Consider the following 23,388-nt stretch of genomic DNA (forward strand, 5'->3'; position numbering starts at 1 on the left):
TTCCATTGCTGGTATTTAAATATAACTCAGCGGGTAACGTACATATATCTGTACTTACAACTTGCGAGTTAGAAAAATGTTTTTGGATTTCCTATCCTTTTCTTTATTTTTTTTTATTACTCCCAACTATATTCCGTTATATTAAATATATTTCAATTAACTTTTTTTGTCAAATTCATGGATGAGTGGAGTTATAGTTTTGAATCAGAAACAAATTTTCCAACGTTAGTAATTAATTACTAGCGTGAATTAAGGGTGTCTGGTCATGTGATATGAAGTCATGATATATATGGTATTATAATATGAAATCATGAGACGAAGTTAAAATTTTATTTGAATATAAATTGTAGTATACTAATATTTAATATAATCGTGATATGATATCACACGATTAAACGCTTACTAATAAGTATACATGTTTATCACGGTAATTTTTGCAATATTTATTTTTTGCTCTACTCATATATGCATCATATTTTTTCACAAATTTTAGAAAATGCTAATTTTTGGGAGAGCTTATTCTACTTTTGTTGTCAACAGATATTTTCTCATATTTATTGCTGTTACACATTATAATTATATTTAAATCATTTTGATCTGCTTGGCCTCAAAATTATTTAGGGAAAACTTGGGAAATGACGTTTGGTGACATAAATTGGCAAAAGTATTTGCCAAGAATTCCAAGTTCTCAAATACTAAAAAAAAAAAAAGTTTTTGGGAGTTTTTAGAAATTTAAAAATTACGCAAACGTTTATATTTTTTAAAAATACACATAACATTTATTTACCATATCTATCTACTAATAAATAACTAGATAACTCTTCTAGCTATCTATTAAACAACATGTTCACCAACCATACAAAATATCTTTATCTATTAAATAAAATAAAAAATGAATGCGATATCATTTGTAAGACTGTAGCAAATTAAAGTGAAAGAAGGCCTGGCTAAAGTATTCCTCTTATATATATTGTTATTTATTATTGTTAATAATTATTAATTATATTATAACATTATTTTTTTAACGGAGCATATTCGATAATACAAATTTATGCTAATTTTAGGGAGAGCTTATTCTAACTTTTGTTGTCAAAATAGATTTTCTCATATTTATTGCGCATTGCACATTATAATCAAATTTAAATCATTTTAAAGACCCCAACTTTTTGAGTTGGTGTGTAAGTCATTGATGCAAATTAAATGACTTTAGTAGTTTGTTGATGGGAAAAAATAACCTCACTACTGCAGTGAAATTATAAATTATATTATGGTGGGGTTTAAATTCTAGTCAAAAAAGAGAAACTTTAATTCATGATGGTAGGGGAATTACATAAAATTGTTATACTATAGTTCAAGAGTAACAAATTAAAGGCTTTCATCACACACCCCTTCCTTTTTTTGATTCCATGTCACTGATGAGAATAGAAGCATTTTCCATAACCTGATTAAAGACAAAAGCAAAACATTTTATTTATATATCAGAATAAAATGTTTAGAAAAATATTTTATTGATAAACTAATAAATTTCGAATGCTCTCTATAATTCTTCACACTATAAAAATAGCTAGCAATACTGGTATTTATTTAGGCATGATACATAAACATATTATTTAAGTTGGCTTTATTTGATATTTATATTTTTATTGTGCAGAAATATATACTTAAAGTTGTATAAAGTTAAACAAATAAATACACACGTCCTATTTAACAATTAATATCCTACACGGGAACATACATGATGTCTTATGTGTAATATGTCATGTAATATGTATGTGTCTACTAGTTCAGTTTTTATAAACAAGTTTAAACGTTTACTTGTTTTCACCCTTATCTCAGCACACATATTAAACTCTACCAATTGTGAGTTAACTATTCCAACTAAATGTGCATATATATATATATACTAAGAAACACAATGCCAAATGTGTGTGTATATATATATATATATATATACTTACTTGGATTACTGAATGTAACAAGACCAGTTCCTTTGAAATCACAGTTCCAATAATTCCGCCCATGCATCTGATAATACGCGTTCATCGCGTAGGATGCATGGGCGTAAACTTTATCAGGTTGAAAACAGTCGCCATTTTCATGTATTTCTCTACAGTCTACGCCCCCGGGCCCACAACAGAAATCGAGCACAGCCTGTATTACCTTCTCATCCGCATGTGGCTTAGCCACACACCAAACTGAAGGTCCACGACTACTTAACAAAGACGACTCTATTTTCCCTCCAAATTTCTCATTACTACAAAATTCGCAACTCAAATCCACATCATAAACCTTCGTTCCATCACCGTTGAAAATCCCAAAATTCCTCTCACTAACTCCTCCTTGTTTCTTGTTTTCGTTGAATAACGCAAACACAAACACATCGATCCGATCTTTAGGGCTCATCGGAGTACCTTTATTTAACTGAGCACGTTGAATTAATCGCGTATTATAAGTTCTAGCATTTTCATTAGTTGCAGATGTATCTCCTCTCGATGGCCATCCTGACTCTGATACCAATATTTGAATATTCCGGTTCCCAAATCCCAATGCATTGATTGCTGACCTAATCGCATCAATTTGTGCATCTAGCATGTTAGTATACGCGTAACCTTTAGGGTCACGTACCCCAGACGCGTTACCTAGTAACGCGTATTCCAAATTAACCATACTGGGATTGTCGCGGTATGCAAAATATGGATAAGCATTAATCATGAAAGGTGAATTTGTATCAGATAAAAGCTCGACAATAGAAGTCATAACAGGAAGGAGAGTGGTAGCAAATGTAGACGACGATGGTGGAAATGAAGAAGCAAGAACAGCCATGCTATGTGGCGTAGACACTTTAATTTTGCGGTTTAATCCGCGTGATAGTAAAACTGAATGCAGATTTTGCATTGCTTGGAACAGAGCTTTATGATCTAGTAATTGATCATCGGTTAAATATTCATTTCCAACGGCAATGGTGACGATGGAAGTGGAAGGAATAAAAGGTAATATACGCGTAACGAACCACTTATCTGCATTGGATTGATTTTCGCTTAAGTTTTTGATTTGGGAATTTTCAACAGCAACAATGAGATCAATGCCCGTGTTGGAGAAAGCTTCAAGGATTTCAGGATTGGTATCGTAGATCTTAACTTTATCGAAGATTGTGGATTCAAGTAGTTGAGCTACTTTTTTTGGTGAAGGGAGATTGTTTCCGATAGTCCCATAGTTTATTCCGACACCGTGAACATTGTAGTTAATAAGAGAGAGGAGAATGAAGAGGAATAAGACAAGACTACAAAAGAGAGACATGGTAGAGGTTGCCCTAATGGGGAGTGGAATGTAGTTTAATTATGTATGAGGAAATATTCTACTTCTATACCCCCTATGTAACATAAATTCAAACATAATGATTTTAAAATTATAATAACTAATATCTTAAATTATTTTTTTAAAAAATATTTTAGTTAAAGAAACAAATGAATTGAAATGTAGAAAGTAATAAAATTACATGATTGTTGGTGGTTCTTCCCTTAATTAGATGTATCGAATTCGAGCCTTGAGTATGAAAAAAAATTGATAAAAAATATTTTTTCTCAAGATGAAATCCTATAACGTACGAACTCAAGTATAATCAATTCAAACTCTATATTCATCCCCGATGGAAGTTGCTTTCATTCAAAATCAACTCACTCTAAAAGAAAACACTTCAATATAAATATTAAACACCGAGCTAAAAACTACAATATATATTTTTCTTAAAAAAACTATTACATGATTAATATTTCTACTATACGTGTGATATGGCGTAGTGAAATTAAGTCAAAGTAGTGGGTCATCTTTTATTTCAAAATATGTGTAATTTGTCAAAAGTAGTGGGTCATGTTGTATTGAAAACACAATTATGATTCTCGTAGGAGGTAAATCCGGATGAATTTGAAATGGTGTAGCTGCAAAGACAAAAATGTCAAAAAAAGGTGCTTCGTAAAGTCGAGGCGATCTGATTACTTTGAAACCCGTGCCACATTCTGCATCCAGCTAGCTAGTTGAAGTGACGACGGAATCTATTATTTGTAAGATTAAATACTCCTTAATACATAATATCAAGATCTTAAACACGATAATCGATTTTCTATCTTCTTATTTTAATTTATGTTATCACAATCGTCAGCAATATAATTATTGTTGAGAATATGTGATAACTTTTATAGGTGGAGGGATGATCAATTTATAGAGGTTATGATTTAATCTGTTACGTCCATCAAGTAATCTATGTACGGATAAGATCTATTCGTTATTAAATATTATTGAAAAAATGCACAAGTACCCCCTCAACCTATGCCCGAAATTCCAGAGATACACTTATACTATACTAAGTTTCTATTACCCCTGAACTTATTTTATAAGTAATTTTTTACCCCTTTTCGGCCTACATGGCACTAGCTTAAAAAAAAAGTCAACCAGCGTTGGGCCCACAAGATAGTGTCACGTAGGCCAAAAAGGGCAGAAAATTATTAATAAAATAAATTCAGGGGGGTAATAGGACCTTAGTATAGTATAAGTGTATCTCTGAGATTTCGGGCATAGGTTGCGGGGGTACTTGTGCATTATCCCAATATTATTTATGATATTACTTAGATTATAAGTAAACTTGGCTATAAGTAAAAAATAATTAATAATAATTAAATATTATTTCCTCTATTTCAAAAAGGCAAAAGTATTCATTACCCCCCTGAACTTGAAGCTTTTTATTCAATGTACACCTAAACTTTATTTTGTTTCAATTACCCCCCTGAACTTGCTTATTCATCCTACACGTACACCTTTTCCGTCCACTCAATATGATCGTGTCTACACGCGCACGACACGTAGATAAATATTTTACCACCTAGATAAATAATTTGCCACCTAGATAAATATTTTGTTACCTAGATAATACCGACCTTCAAAATTCACAAATGTTTAAACTTCTGAAAGAAGCTTCTCGATTTTCTCTAAACCTCTCTTTGATCTTCCCTAAACCTCTCTTTGATTTTCTCTAAACCTCTCACGAAAGTGTAATCGATAAAGTAACGAGTAGATTTGGCAAGTGTAATCGACAAAGTAACGGTAGATTTGTGCCAGTTGCAGTTCGTGAAGTGTTTGGTCGATTTTCTTTGGATCTTGTCTGAAATTGTGTCTACAAGTAAGTGATTATCCACTCGATTTCGCGTAGGCTTGATGTATTGTTGTCTGTTTTCTTTACTTTTTCATATATATTTTGCCTATTTTGCCCTATTTCGTTTAACGTTTCGCCATAGTTTCCGATTAAGTTTCCGATTAGGGGTCTAATACTTTTCAACTAGAATTTTTACTTAATGAATGTATTATTATGAAGCTTTTTACCTTATTCATGCATGAAATTTAGGCTTTTTGGTAAAATTAAGGTTCTAAGTATTAGGGTTTCTGGTATTGTTAAATGGTGGGGTATTTTATAATTTGTTTAAGTATATTGTGTGGGATGCCTATTGTATGTTGATGAGTAATACATCTACTATACTAAGTACCAATTGTTGCTTATGTTTTGGTGTTATTATATATGTTTCGATTTTGTTGCTTGCATTGTACAATATACTGATTATTATTGTGGTTATAGGTTGACACTATGACTAATAAGTACCTCAATTTAAGGTTCAAATTTGGGGGTATGTTGGTGAGTGAGGTAGGTCCAGTATATGTTGGGGGTAGGACTGAATATGTAGACAATGTGGATGAAGATCATTTATCAATTCCTGAACTTGCAGATTATGCTAAGTCTTTTGGGATTAGTAAGTTAGGAAAAACATATGCAGCTCCATCTCTAGGGGGTGATTTGGTGGAATTGAAAAATGACATGGACATTTGTAGCATGGCATTATTTATGCATGATGGGGACACAATAGATATTTATGTGTGTGATAACACTATTCTGGATGATGTGGGTCCCAGTGAAGGTCAAATTAGTCAATCTTTAAGTCAAGTGGTTGAGTCTTTTAATTCACATGGGGAATCTCTAACTGCACAACCAAAAAAATCAGATCTAGGTTTAGGTTCCTCTTCTTCCTTTCCAGCTACTGAAAGACTTGAAAATGATGGGATTGCAAGGGTCGAACAAGAATGCCAACAAGAAAGTGATGATGATTATTCTTCAATAGATTGGACTGATACTGAAGAAGAAGTTGAACCAACTATCCAACAAGGAACTGAACCTTCTATTCAACAAGAAGTTGAGCCAATTACCCAAGAAAATGCAGAGGAAGACATAGACAGTGATTCTGTCTGTTCTGACCAGTCTATTGACTATGGTAGTGATGTGCATGAGGAGTTGAGAATTGTTAAGGAAGATGTGAGAAAACTTAGAGAAAGTAGGAGGAGAAAGAAGAAGGAAAAACCAAAAGGTTTTTTAGGTGAAGTTGGATTTGATGAAGGGTATGAGGATATTGAAAAAGGGAAAAAGAATTTCAAGGGTAAGCTAACAGAGGATGAGCCATACTATGACAGTTCTGACTGTGATAGTTTTCAAAGTGATGAAGAAGAACCTGTTTCTGATGATGAACTTGAAGGAGGGAGTTTAAGGGGGAGAAAGAAGAGTAATAGGGTGGTATATGATTCTTCTTGTGATATTGTAATATGGCAGTGTGGTTTGATATTTGAAAGTGTAAAGCAATTTAGAGAGGCAGTTACAAAATATGCTATAAAAAAAGGAGTTGAGTTAGATAAGTATGTGAATGAGAGTACTAGAGTGAGAGTGAAGTGTAAAAGTGGTTGTCCATGGCTGTTGTATGCAAGCAAGGAAGGAAGGAGTGAGAACTTTACTATCAAGACATACAATCCAAGGCACAAATGTACCAGGACAACCAATAATATTTTGTGTAATTCAAAGTTCTTATGCAAGTATCTGAAAGATAGGATTATTTCTCAACCTAGTATAAAAGGGTGGGAGATACAAGAATTGGTGAGGAAAGAGTTGAATGTTCATGTAGGCAAGGCAGTTTGTTTAAAAACAAGAAAAATTATTTTAAAGGAAATTATGGGAGATCATGTGGCAGAATTTAACAGAATCCTAGACTACAAGGATATGTTACTCCAAACAAATCCTGGTAGCACTTGTGTTGTGAAGCTTAAAGATTCAGAATCAGGAAATGGGATGAAACAATTTCACTCTTTTTATATTTGTTTTGATGCTATGAAAAAGGGTTTTCAACAAGGATGCAGAAGATGTATAGGGCTAGATGGGTGTTTTCTAAAGGGAATTTGTAGGGGTCAACTTTTGGTAGCTGTTGCTAAAGATGCAAACAACCAAATGTATCCAATAGCATGGGCAGTAATTGATACTGAAAGCAAGTTGACATGGAAATGGTTCATGACCATTCTGAAAGATGATCTTAATCTAGGAAATGGTTCCCAGCTAACTATCATTAGTGATATGCAAAAGGTAATTGAATATCTTTCTTTTGTTTATGTTTCATGTAATTACTAAAATTTAACTTGCTTTTTTTGCTTTGCAACTACAGGGACTAATAGCTGCTGTAGATGAACTATTTCGAGAATGTGAGAACAGAATGTGTGCTAGACACATATTAGCAAATTGGTCACAAAACTTCAGAGGCTCAGAGAGAAGAAATAAATTTTGGGCTTGTGCTAGATCAACATTTGAGGCACAATTTAAGTACAATATAAATACCCTGTCCAAGCTGGGAATATGTATTGTTGAATTCCTTATCAAATACAACAAGGAGACATGGTGTAAAGCTTTTATTCAAACATTTTCAAAGTGTGATAGTATAGATAACAACATGACAGAGAGTTTCAATTCTTGGATCTTGGGACCTAGAAACAAGACCATTGTAACTATGTTGGAAGAAATTAGAGTTAAGGTGATGAGTAGAGTGAGTAAGTCAAGAGCATTTGCTGAAACATGGACAGATGGAATATCTCCAATGGCAATGATGATATTCAATACAAATGTAACAAGATCAATGCAGTGCAACATTGAAAGGAATGGTGATGTTGGATTTGAAGTGTTAGAAGGGGTATACAAGCATACTGTGAACTTGGGTCAACAAAAATGTAGTTGCAGATCATGGGAATTAAAAGGTATCCCATGTGCACATGGTATAGCAGCAATGAACCACTTGAACATGGATGCATCACAAGCAATATCTAGTTGGTATAGAAAAGACACATATATGAAAACATATTCTCATTTCATTCAACCAGTCCCAAACATGGAAATGTGGCCTGAAAGTAGAAACCCAATGGTTGAACCACCTGAGGCAAGACAAATGTCTGGTAGGCCACCAAAGAACAGAAGAAGAGAAATTGGTGAAGTGAGAAAAGCTGGAAAGTTGCAAAGAATGGGGACAGTAATGACATGTTCACTTTGCAAAGGACCAAATCATAACAAGAGAAATTGTCCAAAAAATCCTAAACCTAAGTCTACACCAACACCCACTCAAGAGATACATTCATATTAATTTTCTTTTATAAATTATGTCAGATTACTTATTAAATTTAATGTCTTGTTGTGTTCTTTTTCCAATCATATTAGTCCACCACTGGAAAAAAGAGGGGTAGAGGTCATTATGAAAGAACAAGCACCAGTAAGACTGGTACAAGAAGAGGTGCAGGAAGTGGTTACAAGAAGAGGCCTAAAGTTGTTGGACAAGGCGTATTTGTTGCTGATACTGGATATACGTGTATTAATGTAAGTGTCTTATAAACCGTCAAAATTATATATGTCTTCTAAATGTGAATCCCAGAATAACTATGTAGTTGATATTGCAGCAAGGATTGTCTAGCAGAAGGAGGGTTAATACTGGTGTGGTGAGTTCTGCACATGTGACAGGTGATATTGGTTTTAAACCTACCAAGGGACTGAAGTGGAAAGGCAAACAGGCCATGACTCAAAGAGAACTTCAAGTCGAAAGTGTTATGCGTCGTATTCAAACCAGATCAAAAGCTGATGGCATTCAAACAAGGTCACAAGCCAAAGGAAAATCACTCTCAAAGAAAACTTCTTAGTTGTGTGGTTGTGTGGGTGTCCAACCAAACTTGAAATAGTGTTTTATGTGTTGATGAATCTGTGGTTGTTCAAACAAACTTAAAGTAGTTACTGTTTAGTGTTTTGGTGCTTGTGTGGTTATTCAACTAACCTTAAAGTAGTGATTGTTTTATGTTTTGCTAGTTAACTTAAGTTATTGTGGTTGTTGGTTGAAACAATGAAACACTATGATGCTTCTTTTTTATGATCAAGAAAGCACTAGTTATGTTATGTTTGTTGCCTTCATGTTATTATTTCATGGTATCATAGTACCCATTACATGTAATTGTATTGATCAACAAAAACAGCAAAAACATACATTAATAGAACACCAAACCAAACTAATCCACAAAATGAGTACCCTAGAACCAAATGATTTTGCCTTAATAACAATTGCATTACAAAAAAATTCAACGACACACTAAATAAAAGAACAATATCACATTGCATATCAAACTAATACCCAAAATCAGTTTCAATATCCAGTTGCACTTGAGCTGTTCTTCTTGTTTGTTGGTTTTCTTCAACAAACCCAAAATTACAATATTCGCTTGGGTCGGAAATTCAGGATCATACCAATCGAAAAACTTACAAGAATTTCGAAATAAGGACTGCATTTCATAAAGGGAATTTGTTAAAAAAATGAAATTGCATAATACGAACTTGTCAAATAAAAAGCAAAAAAGGAGTAACAATACATACCCCATAGTGTCTACAACCGAAAAATCTACGTCCGGGATTGTCATTTGTCCATGAAATTTTCAGAATTGGAGCCCCACATAAACAAACAAGTCTCCTGTTATTGTTCATGAATTTAGCAATAACAATTAAAACAAAAAAAGTGAGAAAAATCTGAAATTTGAAAAGGGAGAAGGGATAAAGAAGAATAAATAGGTAGAGAATAGAAAGAGAAAAATTCTTAAAATAACCCAAATATTAAAGAAAAAATAGATTTTTACGTATATTACCGTTGTAACTTTATGATGTGGCAAAAAATTGCTGTCTCACGCGCCTTGTAGAGTTTGATTTCAGTTTCTATGCCAGGTGGACGGAAAAAGTGTACGTGTAGGATGAATAAGCAAGTTCAGGGGGTAATTGAAACAAAATAAAGTTTAGGTGTACATTGAATAAAAAGCTTCAAGTTCAGGTGGTAATGAATACTTTTGCCTTTCAAAAAGGATGACCTAGTTTGATTTGGAATGGAGTTTAAGAAAAGAAAGAAGACTTTTTAATCTTGTGCTTCTAAATTAAAGTTAGACCAAATGTACCAAAATGTCCTCTAATCTTATGGTCTTAAACATATCACGTAAAAAGTTAAAGTTAAAGTATTGCCAAAAAAGGAAAGGGGTCATTCTTTTTTAAACAAACTAAAAAGAAAATAAGGACATTCTTTTTGAAACGAAGGGAGTAATTCTTACATTATTTACAAGGCATTTCCCGGCCAAGCTCCTCGGCTCTAAGATTGGCGGGGCATCACCTCAAATTAGCTGGTATCGAGCCTCTACCGGGCCAGGATAGCCAGGATGTACCGTAGTACCATTCCGTTAATAAACAGAATGAGATGTTTAAATATTAGTGCTCGTAAAGAATTATTTAAATTACGGAAAATCGTCAAAAGTACTTTAAGTTATTCGAAATAACTCATATTTACCCTTAAACTATATTTTGGCTCAACATTACCTTTTTCGTCAAACTATTGCATCAAAAATATCTTTTTATTAACGAAAGTTGTTAAATGTAATAAAGATGTCACATTGCATGTCAATACTAATTTTTCTTTTCCACTGCCACATAAACTAAATCTCAAATACTCTTTTTTTCTCTCATTTCATTATTTTCAAGAAATAATTTCACTCCTTTTCCCTCATTGAAGTTTTGTTTTTGTCCAGATTTTGTGATGTTTATTACCAATTTTTACTTAATGTTTGGTAATGCATTTCTTCATTAGTTCTTTACTTAGTTTATATAGGGCTATTGACCAACTCTGCTGATTTTTAACAAACAAGAAGCTAGTGGGGGGTTTTGTATTTGGAGTGGTGTGTTTTGTGCTCAACATGTTTTGTATGAAGTTCAAATATTTGCTTCCATTGTTAATGATCCTCATTTTGCAAAATGGTTTATCAAGTTACTATTGTTGGTGTTCCACTGCTGAATGCCTTTTGGTTAGCGGTGATAAATTTTACTTGTTCAATACCATACTTCAATGAGGCAAAAGAGGTGAAATTATTTATGGAAAATAATGAAATGAGGGAAAAAAGAGTAATTAGTATTTAAGAATTTAGTCTATGTGCAAGTGGAAAAAAAAGTAATTAGCATTAGCGTGCATTCTGGCATCCACGTGACATTTACTAATTTTCTTTGATAAGAACTGTATTTTTGAACCAATCGTATGACGAAAATGATAGTTTTGAGCCGACATATAGTTTAACGATATATATAAGTAATTTTGGATAGTTTAAGAGTATCTTTTACACTTTTCCGTTTAAATTATCAAAAGTGTGAGGTGAATTTTGTTGGGTTCGAAAGTAACAATGGTGTCATGCATAAATTTATAATTGCAAATCATATGACTATAAAGTAAATTATACATAAATGTATATTATTATTATATATATGATATGACCAATTGACCTATATATATTTTTAAAGAAAAACTAATTAAAACATAAAAACTATAAAGAAAAATTCTCATAAACAAATTAAATTTCTTTAAATTATTACACTGTACATTCTATTATATTATATAATACTATCAGAATAAGGATTTATAGTTTTCCAAATTTTCCCTTTTAAAAAAACAACCAAATATGAAACATATTATATTTTTCTCTTAGAAAAATGAAAGTAATTATGATAATACTTTGACTTGTTTTTTTTTTAAAAAAAGTACAATTCACATATAATAAGAAAATCAGGCAAAATTCTATCGACTCAAAAACTTTTAATAAGCGGTGTCAATATTTTAAAAATAATAAATAATTGATATAATAACATTATATTAATAAAACTATTTAAAACATAATTCAAGAAACTATTAGTCGACACCCCATAATTAGGGGTGTACAAAATCGAATCAAACCACAAATCGAGTCAATCCAAAAAAAAAAAACCCAATTAGTGGTTGGTTTGGTGTTGAAAAAAATTCGACTATATTTGGATTGATTTGGTTTTAACTAAAAATAATCAACCAAGCCAACCCGACATTATATATATAATTTTAAAATTTTATTTTACACATATAAATATTTACTTTGATATAATTTTTAAATATTTCTTATATTTTTCATAGATTTTATGTTTTAATATATTAAGTTTGAAACTTTGAATTTTGGATGGTTCCATAGAGATTATAGTCCAAGGTGTTGGTAATTATAATTAAACTTAAATCAAAATCAAATTAATACTAATGCAAAAGAGGAAATCAATTTAACAGTAAGAATGACAATAATATTGAATATTTGTTCTTTGGTTTTACATTGATTTAGACAATTGAAATACATAATCTAATTTTAATTTCCTTTAATATTTAGTCATGTAACTTATACTTATTAAACATATTTTAGCATGACTTAGTACTTTTAAATTATGATCATTTTGATTATGACTTGTTAATTTGCAATGTTTTCTTTACTCAATATTATGATTATTATTATTATTATTATTATTATTATTATTATTATTATTATTATTATTATTATTATTATTATTACTATTATTATTATATATTGAATATTTTAGTGTCATTAATCATATCATTGTTTGTGTTATATTCTTAAGAAATACCTTAAATAATTGTATTTTGATAGGTCTGAAGATATATTTGAATTACAAGTAAATTATATGTTTGTATGAATACTTTACCGGAGAAACATGAAAAAACCCAAGGTTGAAAAACCCGAGTTTTATTGGTTTGGTTTGATTTATAGATTTAAAAATCTGACACAAATGGTTTGGTTTGATATTTAAAAAACCCGAACCAACCCGACCATATACATCCCTACCCACAACGTAGGGTGGGTACGCCCATGACATAGTTGATTATGACCATTTTTAGACAAAATTAGTTTTAGGTTTCAACTTTTGACGAAGATAACAAATGCAGAAACATTAATAAGCGATAATTTATCGTGAATATCATAAACATTGCAAATGATACCGACGATGGATGTGTTTTTGATCGTCGTTTATTTTATTTTTGGGTCATAGTCGGTTGGCAGAGGTGTATCCAAGGAGGGGTCACGTGAAGCCATACTCCCCTCCCGAGATCATACATAGTAGTGTTATATTCTTAAAAAAATATTGAAATATGTGAACAAACAGTTGGAGTATCATATAATGCAATGATGATTGGTTGCATCTCTCTACATGAGTGTGAGTTAGAAATTTGAATTTTATATTTATTTTATTTTATTTTTCTTTCTAAATTTTAGATAACATCCCTCTAAATGGTTATTGATAACCCTTTTGACATTCTAATTAATTTAGGACCTATAATATTATAATTTTAACGGTTTTCAATAATAAGAACCTAAATGTTGAATCGATCAAATTTATATCATAGATCAACCTTTTTGTAATAATACACTCATCATCTCGAAATCTTGGATACGCCTCTGTCTGTTGGTCCTGGCTTTTATAATGTTGTATTACTATTTTTATTTATTATGAAAAATGGATAACTTACACAAATCTCACTATTTTAAAGGAAAAATTATCTATTTACACACTTTTATTTACCATATTTTCTATTATTCCCCGTCATTTTAAAATATCACTAAAATTACTTTTGTTCTCCCAAAACCCCAACCTTCGGATACATAACTTCATATTCCCAAAGTATCATGATAATGAGTATGGTGTGTACAAGAAACATTAATGATACATTGTATATCGAAAAAATATCATGATAATATATCTGACATGAAGGTATTAATAAAGCCGTCAAGAAAAGGATTTTTCAGCCCGACCTGAATACGCCTGCTGATTTGTGGGGCTTGAGAAATATCGGTAGGGCTATTTCGTGGGTCAATTAAAATTAATTAAAAAAATAATATAATATTAAAATTAAAATTAAAAATTAAAGAGTCCAAACTCAAAACAATTAGGTTAATTTTTTATTTAGATATTTATACTTTTACTTGAAAAAAAAACTTAATAAATATTATAAAGATAATTTTATTTGTAGATTTGATTAACACGTACTAACAATATCATCATGTAATATTGTTTGGTCAACATTTATGATAATATTTTTAAATTATAATTTATACTCCCTCCGTCCCACTTTGTATGACACCGTTTATTTTTTGGTCAGTTTAAAAAAAATGTCACATTTCCTTATATGGTAAGTATTTAAAGGTAATTCCTCTTTTACCCTTGTTTGTCCCACTTAATTTTAAAGATAGTACTCTAGTACATTTATGAGGAAAAAGAAAAGCAAGTTACTTTTTTAAGGTAATTTGGTGAAAATCTCAAAGTCTTCATTATTTCTTAAACTCTGTTTCCGGTCAAATACTGCCACATAAAATGGAACGGAGGGAGTAATTTAATTTAATAATTATAAATAATATAATTATTAAAAAAATGGGCTGGCTCGGCAAGCCTGTGGCCCACATACTTGTGGGTTGGGCCGATCGTTTTATGGACCACTCCAAAAATGGGCTAGCCCGGCCTGACCCGTAAAATATCAAAGCTTGTATGCGTTAGCCCGGATGGGTGGGCTAGCCTATATTGACAACTCTAGGTATCATGATACATCATGTATCGAAAATGCATCATTATGTAGTGTATCGAAAATATATTATGATACATCATCTATAAGAAAGGTATATATCATGCTGTTATTTATCGAAAATGTATTCATGATACATCATATATCGAAAAAGGTATCATGACATCATGAATGGAATGTCATACTAGAACTTGAACGTTGACATAATTGATACACCACAATAATAAACTAACTTTGATACTTCAATACAATTCCCAATAAAGAAAATAAAAATAAAGTCAATGGAATAAATAAAATTCATCAAATTTGTTATAAATCCATTGAATGAGTGGATAGTCCATAAAGTTAGTGCATGAACAACTATCCATATTCACTAGGTTTCATGTCTTTTTGGATAAGAATGTATCTATTTATTATGATACTTAATATGGTGACGTTTGGAGTGATTTCTCAACCTATAAATAAGGTTGTTCATTCACTATTGTATGATATACACATGAGACTTAGATACACTTGAGTAATAAAAATTCTCTCTTATATCTTATATTTCTTGCCTTCTTCTTATTATTATATTATATTCTAAGCTTATATTTTATAACATGTTATCAGCACGAATTTGCTCTAAAAGTTGTAACACTTTGCAAAGTGTTATAGTTGAAACACTTGTAAACAGGAACACGTTTTATTTATTTTTTCTTGTTACACATTTATATTTTCAAAAACTCCTCTTATACTAATAATTTATTTTAATATATATGTGGTATATGAAAAGGTAGAACATATTGGTTTGTCTTACTTTAATAAATTTTATATTGGTTTATGATTATACTAACAGTTCTTCATTTCAGAAAAGAATTGAAGGATAGAGAAGTAAATTTTCATGTTGATTTTATAATTAATTATGAGGAACTTATTAATATTTATAATTACTAGACGTGAGAAAACTCTCAATGTTATTTTTGACTAAATTTGCTTCTACAATTCTTGATTTCATTTAAAGGCTCATGGTTGAGTTATATTGGTATTGACTTAGATGACATTGATGGAAGGGTAAGACGATGAATTCAAGTTCCATCACACCAAAAGGGTAAGATATCTGGTGAAAGTCGGATGCACATAATGAAAAATATTTGATGATAAGACGATATATTCAAGTTCTACGCACCAAAGGGGTAAGACATCAATTTGAGTTTTGATGCATCATGATGATAAGGTATTGGGTCCAATCTCATAAATTTATGATCTAAGATGACTTTATATGGATAAGACGTTGAATTTTAATTCTAATGCACCATAATGATGACAATGATGACTAAGGAAAAAAGAATATATTTTGATGAAAAGTCTTGAAATACATCATATTGAATTTGTTCCATTCCTTGAAAAGAATGTGGTAGTAACATATGATAACTTTGAAATCCGCATATTGATTTGCTCCATTCTATCGTGTGAATGTGGTAGCAGTAAAGAATTAGTCTGAAAGATGACGAATGATTAACGATATGAATAAGGGCGTGAAGGGACATAATTATAATAGTCATCATTGTGGTAATTATAAAGGGAAGAATAATATGAGTTCTTCAAGTAATCCTTAAACTATGAAAAATAGTTATATCATCAAAATGCATGGTATGAAAGGTTATTGATCCTATGGTTGTTGTCGACCTAATAATTTGATAAGTTTATGAAACTACCATCAAAAGAAAGAAATATAAAGTGGTGGTACACTTGAATTTTCAAAAATGATAGTAAGGTGTGTCATGCAAAAATGATAAATTTTCAAAAGCATGACAATGTGCTTATAATGCAAATTTATGATACACATATAAATGACTAGTCCATTTCTTAAAGAGAATGTGACTTGTGATGAGTATCGTGAATGCTTGATTATTCTATAAGAGAATGAGTCAAGATGTGATAAAATCATTATGGATTGGATATATACCACAACTCACCTCTATGAGAGGTTTGAGAAAAATGATATATGTCAAAACTCACCTCTACGGAAGGTTTGAGATGAAATAAATTTTATTTGGTAGAAATGGTTAATGGTATTGTAAGTTTATATGCCACTATGATATGTTTATTGTAAACGATCGAAAGGGCAAAAGAAAGAAATAGTTCTTGCCTATAAGGGTTGTGGTCATTATTGTGTGGCAATACAAATTTATCATTGGTTGTATACCTATGATACAACAAAAGTAAAGCAAGAAACATGTTTCGCTCATAATGATTTTGACCATGACAATAATAATAAAATTTCCTCCTTGAAAGAGATGCTCACCATAGGGTGTCATGCAATATGTGATAGTACAAAAAATTAATAGCAAGGTCTAACGAGTTGTGTTATTATCAGAGGAATAATAATGGGGTTGTAGTAAGTCTCAAAATAAATTTTTAGATTTTGGATGAATTGAAAAGAAATATTGAGACTATAAATCACTACAACCGAAATGGGTTATAAATATTTATGTAAAAGGTTACCCATTGTTTCGTCTTGTTTCTTGCACACAAACATAAACATGCTGATGAAATCACATGTAAAAGCAAATTATACGTGTACTGAAATAAATATCAGTTTGCATGACCAGTTGACCATCATAATTGAGAAATTATGTGGCTTATATGATGAAGAAATAAAAGATTCTTCATGAATTCTCTTGTGGTGCTTGTTTTAATTGTACCAATTATGGTGGGATTGTAATCCCCTAAAGTTTTTGGAACATATAAAAATGTGAATATGAGCTCATTCACCTGCCATGTGAATCATTTGTAACTACACGATAGATGCATCTATGCAATGATCACATGTGCTTTGATGTCAACTTACAAATTGGGGTTTGTAAGGTTGTTTGCTCGAATTGTTGAATTAAGAGCACAGTTCCAAATTATGAAATTATATTGATAATGCTGGTTGATTTAGTAGAAATTATATGCCTCCAATTATAGCTAAATCATGGTTATGAGAACAAAATCCCAAATAAAATTTGGTATGAGGTAATTTTATTTAACATGCAGCAACACATGTATGCATTAAGCCAACAAGGTTTCCGCATTAAAATTGGTTCAGGGTCAGGAACCAAATAATTTTTTATCTAAAATGTTGAATGTGTGATTGCACCACGCACAAAGATGAATTTTTAAATAAGGTTGGGATGAATGTTAGATTTTCTAAGTTAGGGGAGAGATGATTGACAGCTAAAATTTTCTATGACGTTAATTATTAATTATCTAGATCCTCATTAAATAAATATGTGAACTAAAAGTTTAAGAGATAATTCATTTGCATAATGTTGCAATCAATTGCTAGATGAATGTACTGACCCTATGATGTAATTCAGTTGCAAATGCTTCAATGTGAAATCCTTGAAAGACAGAGTCTATGATACGCCGAAAGCGTAATAGACCAATCAATTCCAAATATAGAATTTCTTGAAAAAGGAAGATCAAATGATCAATATGGTCATGATAATGAGTCAAGTGCTATAAAAGAGCACATTGACATAACGCTTCATAAAACCTCAGAAAAGGTTCAGATACCTGAAAAATGATGAGATCTCGATAAGTTATGTCATATTGGAATTGATATCAAATAAGCATCGACGGTATCTTTGATATGAGGTAGCGCTTAATGATAAAAATTGTGACGAGGATCTTAAATCAAATCTATCATACAGTGTGGACTATTAAATGGCTGGCCAAGTAAAATGCATAACTCAAGTATACTTTCTTTCACTTAAGAAAATGACGTTTTGGACTGATAGCCCATAAATCAAGGTATAATGTCAGTGCGGTACAAATAAATTATTATGCGATAGTATAATCGTAAGATACCAACTACGGCTTGTGCGTTGAGGCATAAAGATTTATCGCAAAAATACTGACATTATTGGAGATATTTTTTTTTCTTATGGTGGATGCAATAAGGTTTTTTTTGATCTGGCAATATATGAAAAACGTGAATGCATATAATGAATAATTTTCATGTTTAGATAGACAATGAAGGTTATGTGAAAATCCTTGAAGCAATCGAGCTGCCTGAAACATATAAAAGTTTGAAGGAAACTTTTTCAATAAAGCTTCAAAATTCTTATATGGATTGAAATAGTCAAGGAAGAAAAGCGTATAAAAGAATGACCCTAATTGTCCTTGTATTTTTATCAAAAGGTCTTGGTAAGACAGAATTTTGTCTTGACCTACAGATTGATAATTTGACAAATGAAATATTTGTCTATTAGTGCACATACACAAAAAAGTGTTGATGCGATTTTAAATGGATTATTCACATTCATTGAGTACCCAATTATTATGAGATCAATTGATATAAATAAAGATTCACTTTGATCTTAAAAAGAAGGATGAAGAGTTTCTTGGAGATGAAACTCCATATGTTCGTGCAATCAGGGCACTAATGCATTTTGCTAGAATACTCTATCAGATATCTTTTTTTCAAATTTACTGGCAAGATTCAGTCCCTAACATTGAAATGGTGCTAAACACATATTTGAATATCTTTGAAGGACTATAGACATGGGTTTATTCTAGTCCAAGGAATTCAAGTCAAAGCTGATTGGTTACGGAAACGCGAAATATTTATCTGATCCGCATAAAGGTCAATCTCAAACACGTTAGTTGCTTGCATGTGGAGGCACAATGATATCTTGTCAAATAATGAAGCAAATGTTGGTGATCACTTTCTCAAACCACGTAGAAATAAAAGTCCTCCATGAAACAAGTTGAGAGTTGTCTGGTTGAGATAAATGACACACCATATTCAGAAAATTTGTGTTTTTTTTTTGAAAATGAATATACCAATCACAAAGTACGGATAATCAACTGCAAATGAAAGTGTCCACGAGATGATTATTGATGTGAACAAGTTGAATGAGCAATTTTCTTGCAACAGTGAGGTTATGACGAATAGAATGATATTCAAATTCAGCTAAGGTCAAAGCCTTGTCATATTCATCAAATCAGAAAATGATATATCAGGATGAGTTCAATGATGCAACATCTTCGTGAATGTGATTTGATCACAAAGACACTGTCAATATCAATAATTGAGAAGTTGGTGTACAAGATTGGAGACATCATCACAAGAAATTAAGTGATGTTTTAATCAGGGGGAGTATAATACGTGTTTCACTCTTTTTTCCTTGACCGAGGTTTTGTTCCACTGAGTTTTCCTGAAAATATTTTTAATGAGGCAACAAATAATGCGTGTCAAAATATATGTGTACTCTTTTTCCTTCACTAGAATTTTTTCCCACAGAGTTTTTTCTAGTAAGGTTTTAACGATGCACAATATCTATGGATATCCAAGGGGGAGTGTTATAAATCCATTGAATGGGTGGATAGTCCATAAAGTTAGTACATGAAAAAATATCCTTATTCACTAGGTTTCATGAACTTTTTTGGATAAGAATGTATCTATATATTATGATACTTAATATGGTGACTTTTGAAGTGAAACTTAAATACACTTGAATAAGAAAAATATTCTCCTCTATCTTATATTTCTTGTCTTCTTTTATTATTATTATATTATATTCTGAGCTTATATTTTATAACAATTTTTTTTGATATATTTTTAAAATAAAATGTTATTGATATCTCGTTTCAATTCTAAAGCAAACCAAAATAACATTAAAATCTATAAGTTAAGTAATTGATTGCATTAATTAGTTGCGTTAGTTAAAGAGTTGCTGATATAATGATAACAACATATACCAAGAATAGTGGCTTTAGTGTGAGTGATGGGATTCATGTCTTTTACTAAGAATACTCCCATATATAATTTCACATTCAACAAATTAATTTGTGCTAACAACTTGTGATTCTTATCTCTATAAAGGTATTTCAAACAATTAGTTCAATAACATTTAATCAAATTGAAATAGGAAGAAAAGTTGTGAAAAAAATGAATGAATAAATTTGGATTATAATTACATAGAAAGTTGGAAAATTTTTTGTACATATATTCTACAATTCTCTTAATTCCCATATGTCCTCTATTTCTCTCAACTTTTCACCTCTATCAAACAAACTTCTTAGACTTCTCTTCACCTCTCTCTCTGCTGCTAAATACTTGCAACCAAACACTTGATTGCACAATAATGCTAATTCCCTCCATTTCAAGTTGTCATGTAAATTAAGATTCGAAAAATTTCTTCGGGATCCAAGGACTCATTCTTGGTTCGTAATATGGAACATGTTCTTTTCCTTCCTTTCATTGCTAATCATACAATGTATGTTCTTGTCTTTGATTTGGTGTTCATTCTCGACTCTTCGTTGAACATAGAGTAGTACTAATTGGCTTGACTTTTGGAGTTGTGATCATTCTAAACTTCGTCATTGAACTCAATGTTTGCAATGCAAGAAGAAGGTTGTGAAATTTTTGACATTTGGGAAAGAGAATGTGGCATATCTTGATGATTAAAGAATGCTTGCTAGTAGTACTATTGGGTTAACTACAGCAGACTACAGTGTTTTCCTTGAAATGATACATTTGTGTTCCTTCTTTTCTCTTTGACATCTTTGAAGCAAACACATCCAATGCTTCTTTCATCCATGGATGCCAACATACTTCTCTTGCTTCACTAAACTTCACCTATAATATCGAAAAATCAAATACATTTTCATTTCAAATTCGAGAACTCTACAACGAAAACAACTTTTAGCAGCAATAAATATGAACATTTATCAGCATCATTATAGAATTTACAAATAGTACTGAAATGTAATTGTCACTAGTTATTGTATCTAAAAAAATATATTTAACGATAATTAAATTACTTTTATTAAGCATTACAAGATCATTTTTGATGTAGTGTATACACATACCCATAAACGTCGACGGACACTTTTCTCAGGCCAATCGTCTAGTTCCTCAGTTACACGCAGAGGAAACATGTGCCCCTCGTGAAATGTGCCTTGGCTTTTGCTTTTGAAACTCCATGTACCTAAATATTCCTGAAAACAATGAGCAAAAATGCATGTTTAAGAAAACAATTCTAATAATAATTATGCATCAATCCCTAAGTAACAAATGAGGATTTTCTTACCAGTGATCACTCAATAATGAACACTAATTAAAAATGGTCAGAAATGAGTATTCCCTAGCTTTGTTTCAATTTATATGACAATTTTTATGTTTTCAAAGTCAAATAGTTTAAGTCTAATCGAAAATTTACGCATGGAATCTTCAATTTTTTGAAAATAAAATTTATATATTTGTAAATTACGTAAAAAGTACTGTGAGTCATAATGATTGATAATTCAATAAGATCTATGAAAAATTCACGATCAAATAAAGACTTGTTTGATTCTTAAAATTCAAAATGTGACATATAAAATGAGACGGAAATAATACTTTTTTTTATCTTTTGCATGTGTCTTCAACTTGATAAAACGATATAATCCTTTATTATGCTGAGAGGCAGACTCACCTTGATAAGTGGAGGTAAACGTGCACCCTTTACTTAAAAAAAATAATGTATATAATATATAATTAACAGTGCACCCTTGAGTATAGGGGCAAGGCAGAGGATCCACCCACAAAATTAGGGTTCAAATCTCATTCATATTTAGTGTAGTCAAAGTTTTCAAATCCTGAATTTATCTCTTGTATATTTACAACAAAAAAGGAAGTATTTAAATACGAACCTGAACTTGAACTTCACCAACAACACCAGCTTCTTCAAAAGTCTCTCTTGAAGCTGCTTCTTCCAATGATTCATCAATTTCCCAACCACCCTGCATTATCGATTGGTCAATCATACATATTCAATCAAATCAAATGAAATCGTAAAAATTCGAAATACCTTAGGGAACATCATTCTTGGATTTTTCTGTGAGCTAATCAATAAAAATTCCAAATCATCAACAGGGGTACTACTACCCTGTTGAACACATGATGATGGGTCCCTTTTTATGCTTCTATATGGAATACATCTGCCAAACAACAATTATCATAAATTTTTTTAAATCTCCATTATTTTTAAATACAATTTATTTAAAATTAAAGATTAAAGTTAAAGAAGAGAGAGACCCAACAACTTGACGACAACCACGATTGTATCTTTGTAAGTCTCTTCCTGTGCGTGAATTCATAGAGAAAGATTTCTTGATTTGCATATTTTTTCTGAAACAAAAAGGGTATGCAAGAGAAAACACAAATATATATAGGATTGAAATTAGGCCGTTACACGAGACACAAAATTTTGCGCGTACAATCTATGTTTAGCTATTTTATTGGGTTACATCATAAATTTCAAAGATAAAAACTTATATATATATATGTGTGTGTGAGAGAGAGATAGAATTAATTTTTTTTTCTCATAATATAATTAATTGTGTGGATAATATGTAAATTTCAATGTATGTTTGTCCGTTCGTTTAGTAGCAGATGAGAAAACAAATCGATATGAGAATTAATATGCCTAGGATAGTGGACACGTTATGCGTGGCTCAATAATTGGAGATGACTCATTTCATATCGACCGTCTCCATTCGTTAAATTAAGGTTAATACTCCCTCTATCTATTTTTATTTGTTATGTTATGTTTTTCAAAAGTCAATTTGATTAATTTTTAAAATTAAATTAGATTAC

The 23,388-nt window shown here is 31.1% G+C and overlaps 3 protein-coding genes across 3 annotated transcripts; 1 reads left to right on the plus strand and 2 right to left on the minus strand.

Moving 5' to 3' along the window:
- Window positions 1-1,282: 1,282 nt before the first annotated feature.
- LOC107006676 (glucan endo-1,3-beta-glucosidase 12-like) lies at window positions 1,283-3,379 on the minus strand. The gene is made up of 2 exons (XM_015205193.2): window positions 1,959-3,379; window positions 1,283-1,441 (listed from the first exon to the last, which is right to left on the minus strand). Exons 1-2 carry the CDS (start codon window positions 3,295-3,297, stop codon window positions 1,410-1,412), a joined length of 1,371 nt encoding a protein of 456 aa, XP_015060679.1. The 5' UTR covers window positions 3,298-3,379; the 3' UTR covers window positions 1,283-1,409.
- A 1,976-nt stretch (window positions 3,380-5,355) lies between these two features.
- Window positions 5,356-8,480, plus strand: LOC114075317. Its single transcript, XM_027913797.1, has 2 exons — window positions 5,356-7,438; window positions 7,518-8,480. The coding sequence occupies exons 1-2, from the start codon at window positions 5,630-5,632 to the stop codon at window positions 8,478-8,480; spliced, it is 2,772 nt and encodes a 923-aa protein (XP_027769598.1). The 5' UTR covers window positions 5,356-5,629.
- A 12,206-nt stretch (window positions 8,481-20,686) lies between these two features.
- Window positions 20,687-23,071, minus strand: LOC107006662 (nudix hydrolase 18, mitochondrial-like). The gene is made up of 5 exons (XM_015205179.2): window positions 22,828-23,071; window positions 22,601-22,730; window positions 22,443-22,532; window positions 21,621-21,749; window positions 20,687-21,387 (listed from the first exon to the last, which is right to left on the minus strand). Exons 1-5 carry the CDS (start codon window positions 22,911-22,913, stop codon window positions 21,244-21,246), a joined length of 579 nt encoding a protein of 192 aa, XP_015060665.1. The 5' UTR covers window positions 22,914-23,071; the 3' UTR covers window positions 20,687-21,243.
- Window positions 23,072-23,388: the final 317 nt, after the last annotated feature.

This window comes from Solanum pennellii, chromosome 12, assembly GCF_001406875.1.
Source record: "Solanum pennellii chromosome 12, SPENNV200".
NCBI classification, from domain to species: domain Eukaryota; kingdom Viridiplantae; phylum Streptophyta; class Magnoliopsida; order Solanales; family Solanaceae; genus Solanum; species Solanum pennellii.

What these genes read in the sequence shown, in the direction of transcription:
- LOC114075317 (XM_027913797.1), top strand. Translation starts at nt 5,630, where the DNA reads ATGACTAATAAGTACCTCAATTTAAGGTTCAAATTTGGGGGTATGTTG. An exon ending in TCATTAGTGATATGCAAAAG is followed by an intron (nt 7,439 to 7,517) that starts GTAATTGAATAT and finishes TTGCAACTACAG; the next exon opens with GGACTAATAGCTGCTGTAGA.
- LOC107006676 (XM_015205193.2), bottom strand. Translation starts at nt 3,297, where the DNA reads ATGTCTCTCTTTTGTAGTCTTGTCTTATTCCTCTTCATTCTCCTCTCT. An exon ending in TGTTACATTCAGTAATCCAA is followed by an intron (nt 1,442 to 1,958) that starts GTAAGTATATAT and finishes GTCTTTAATCAG; the next exon opens with GTTATGGAAAATGCTTCTAT.
- LOC107006662 (XM_015205179.2), bottom strand. Translation starts at nt 22,913, where the DNA reads ATGCAAATCAAGAAATCTTTCTCTATGAATTCACGCACAGGAAGAGAC. An exon ending in TTGGTGAAGTTCAAGTTCAG is followed by an intron (nt 21,750 to 22,442) that starts GTTCGTATTTAA and finishes CATTGTTTTCAG; the next exon opens with GAATATTTAGGTACATGGAG. An exon ending in GTGTCCGTCGACGTTTATGG is followed by an intron (nt 21,388 to 21,620) that starts GTATGTGTATAC and finishes TCGATATTATAG; the next exon opens with GTGAAGTTTAGTGAAGCAAG.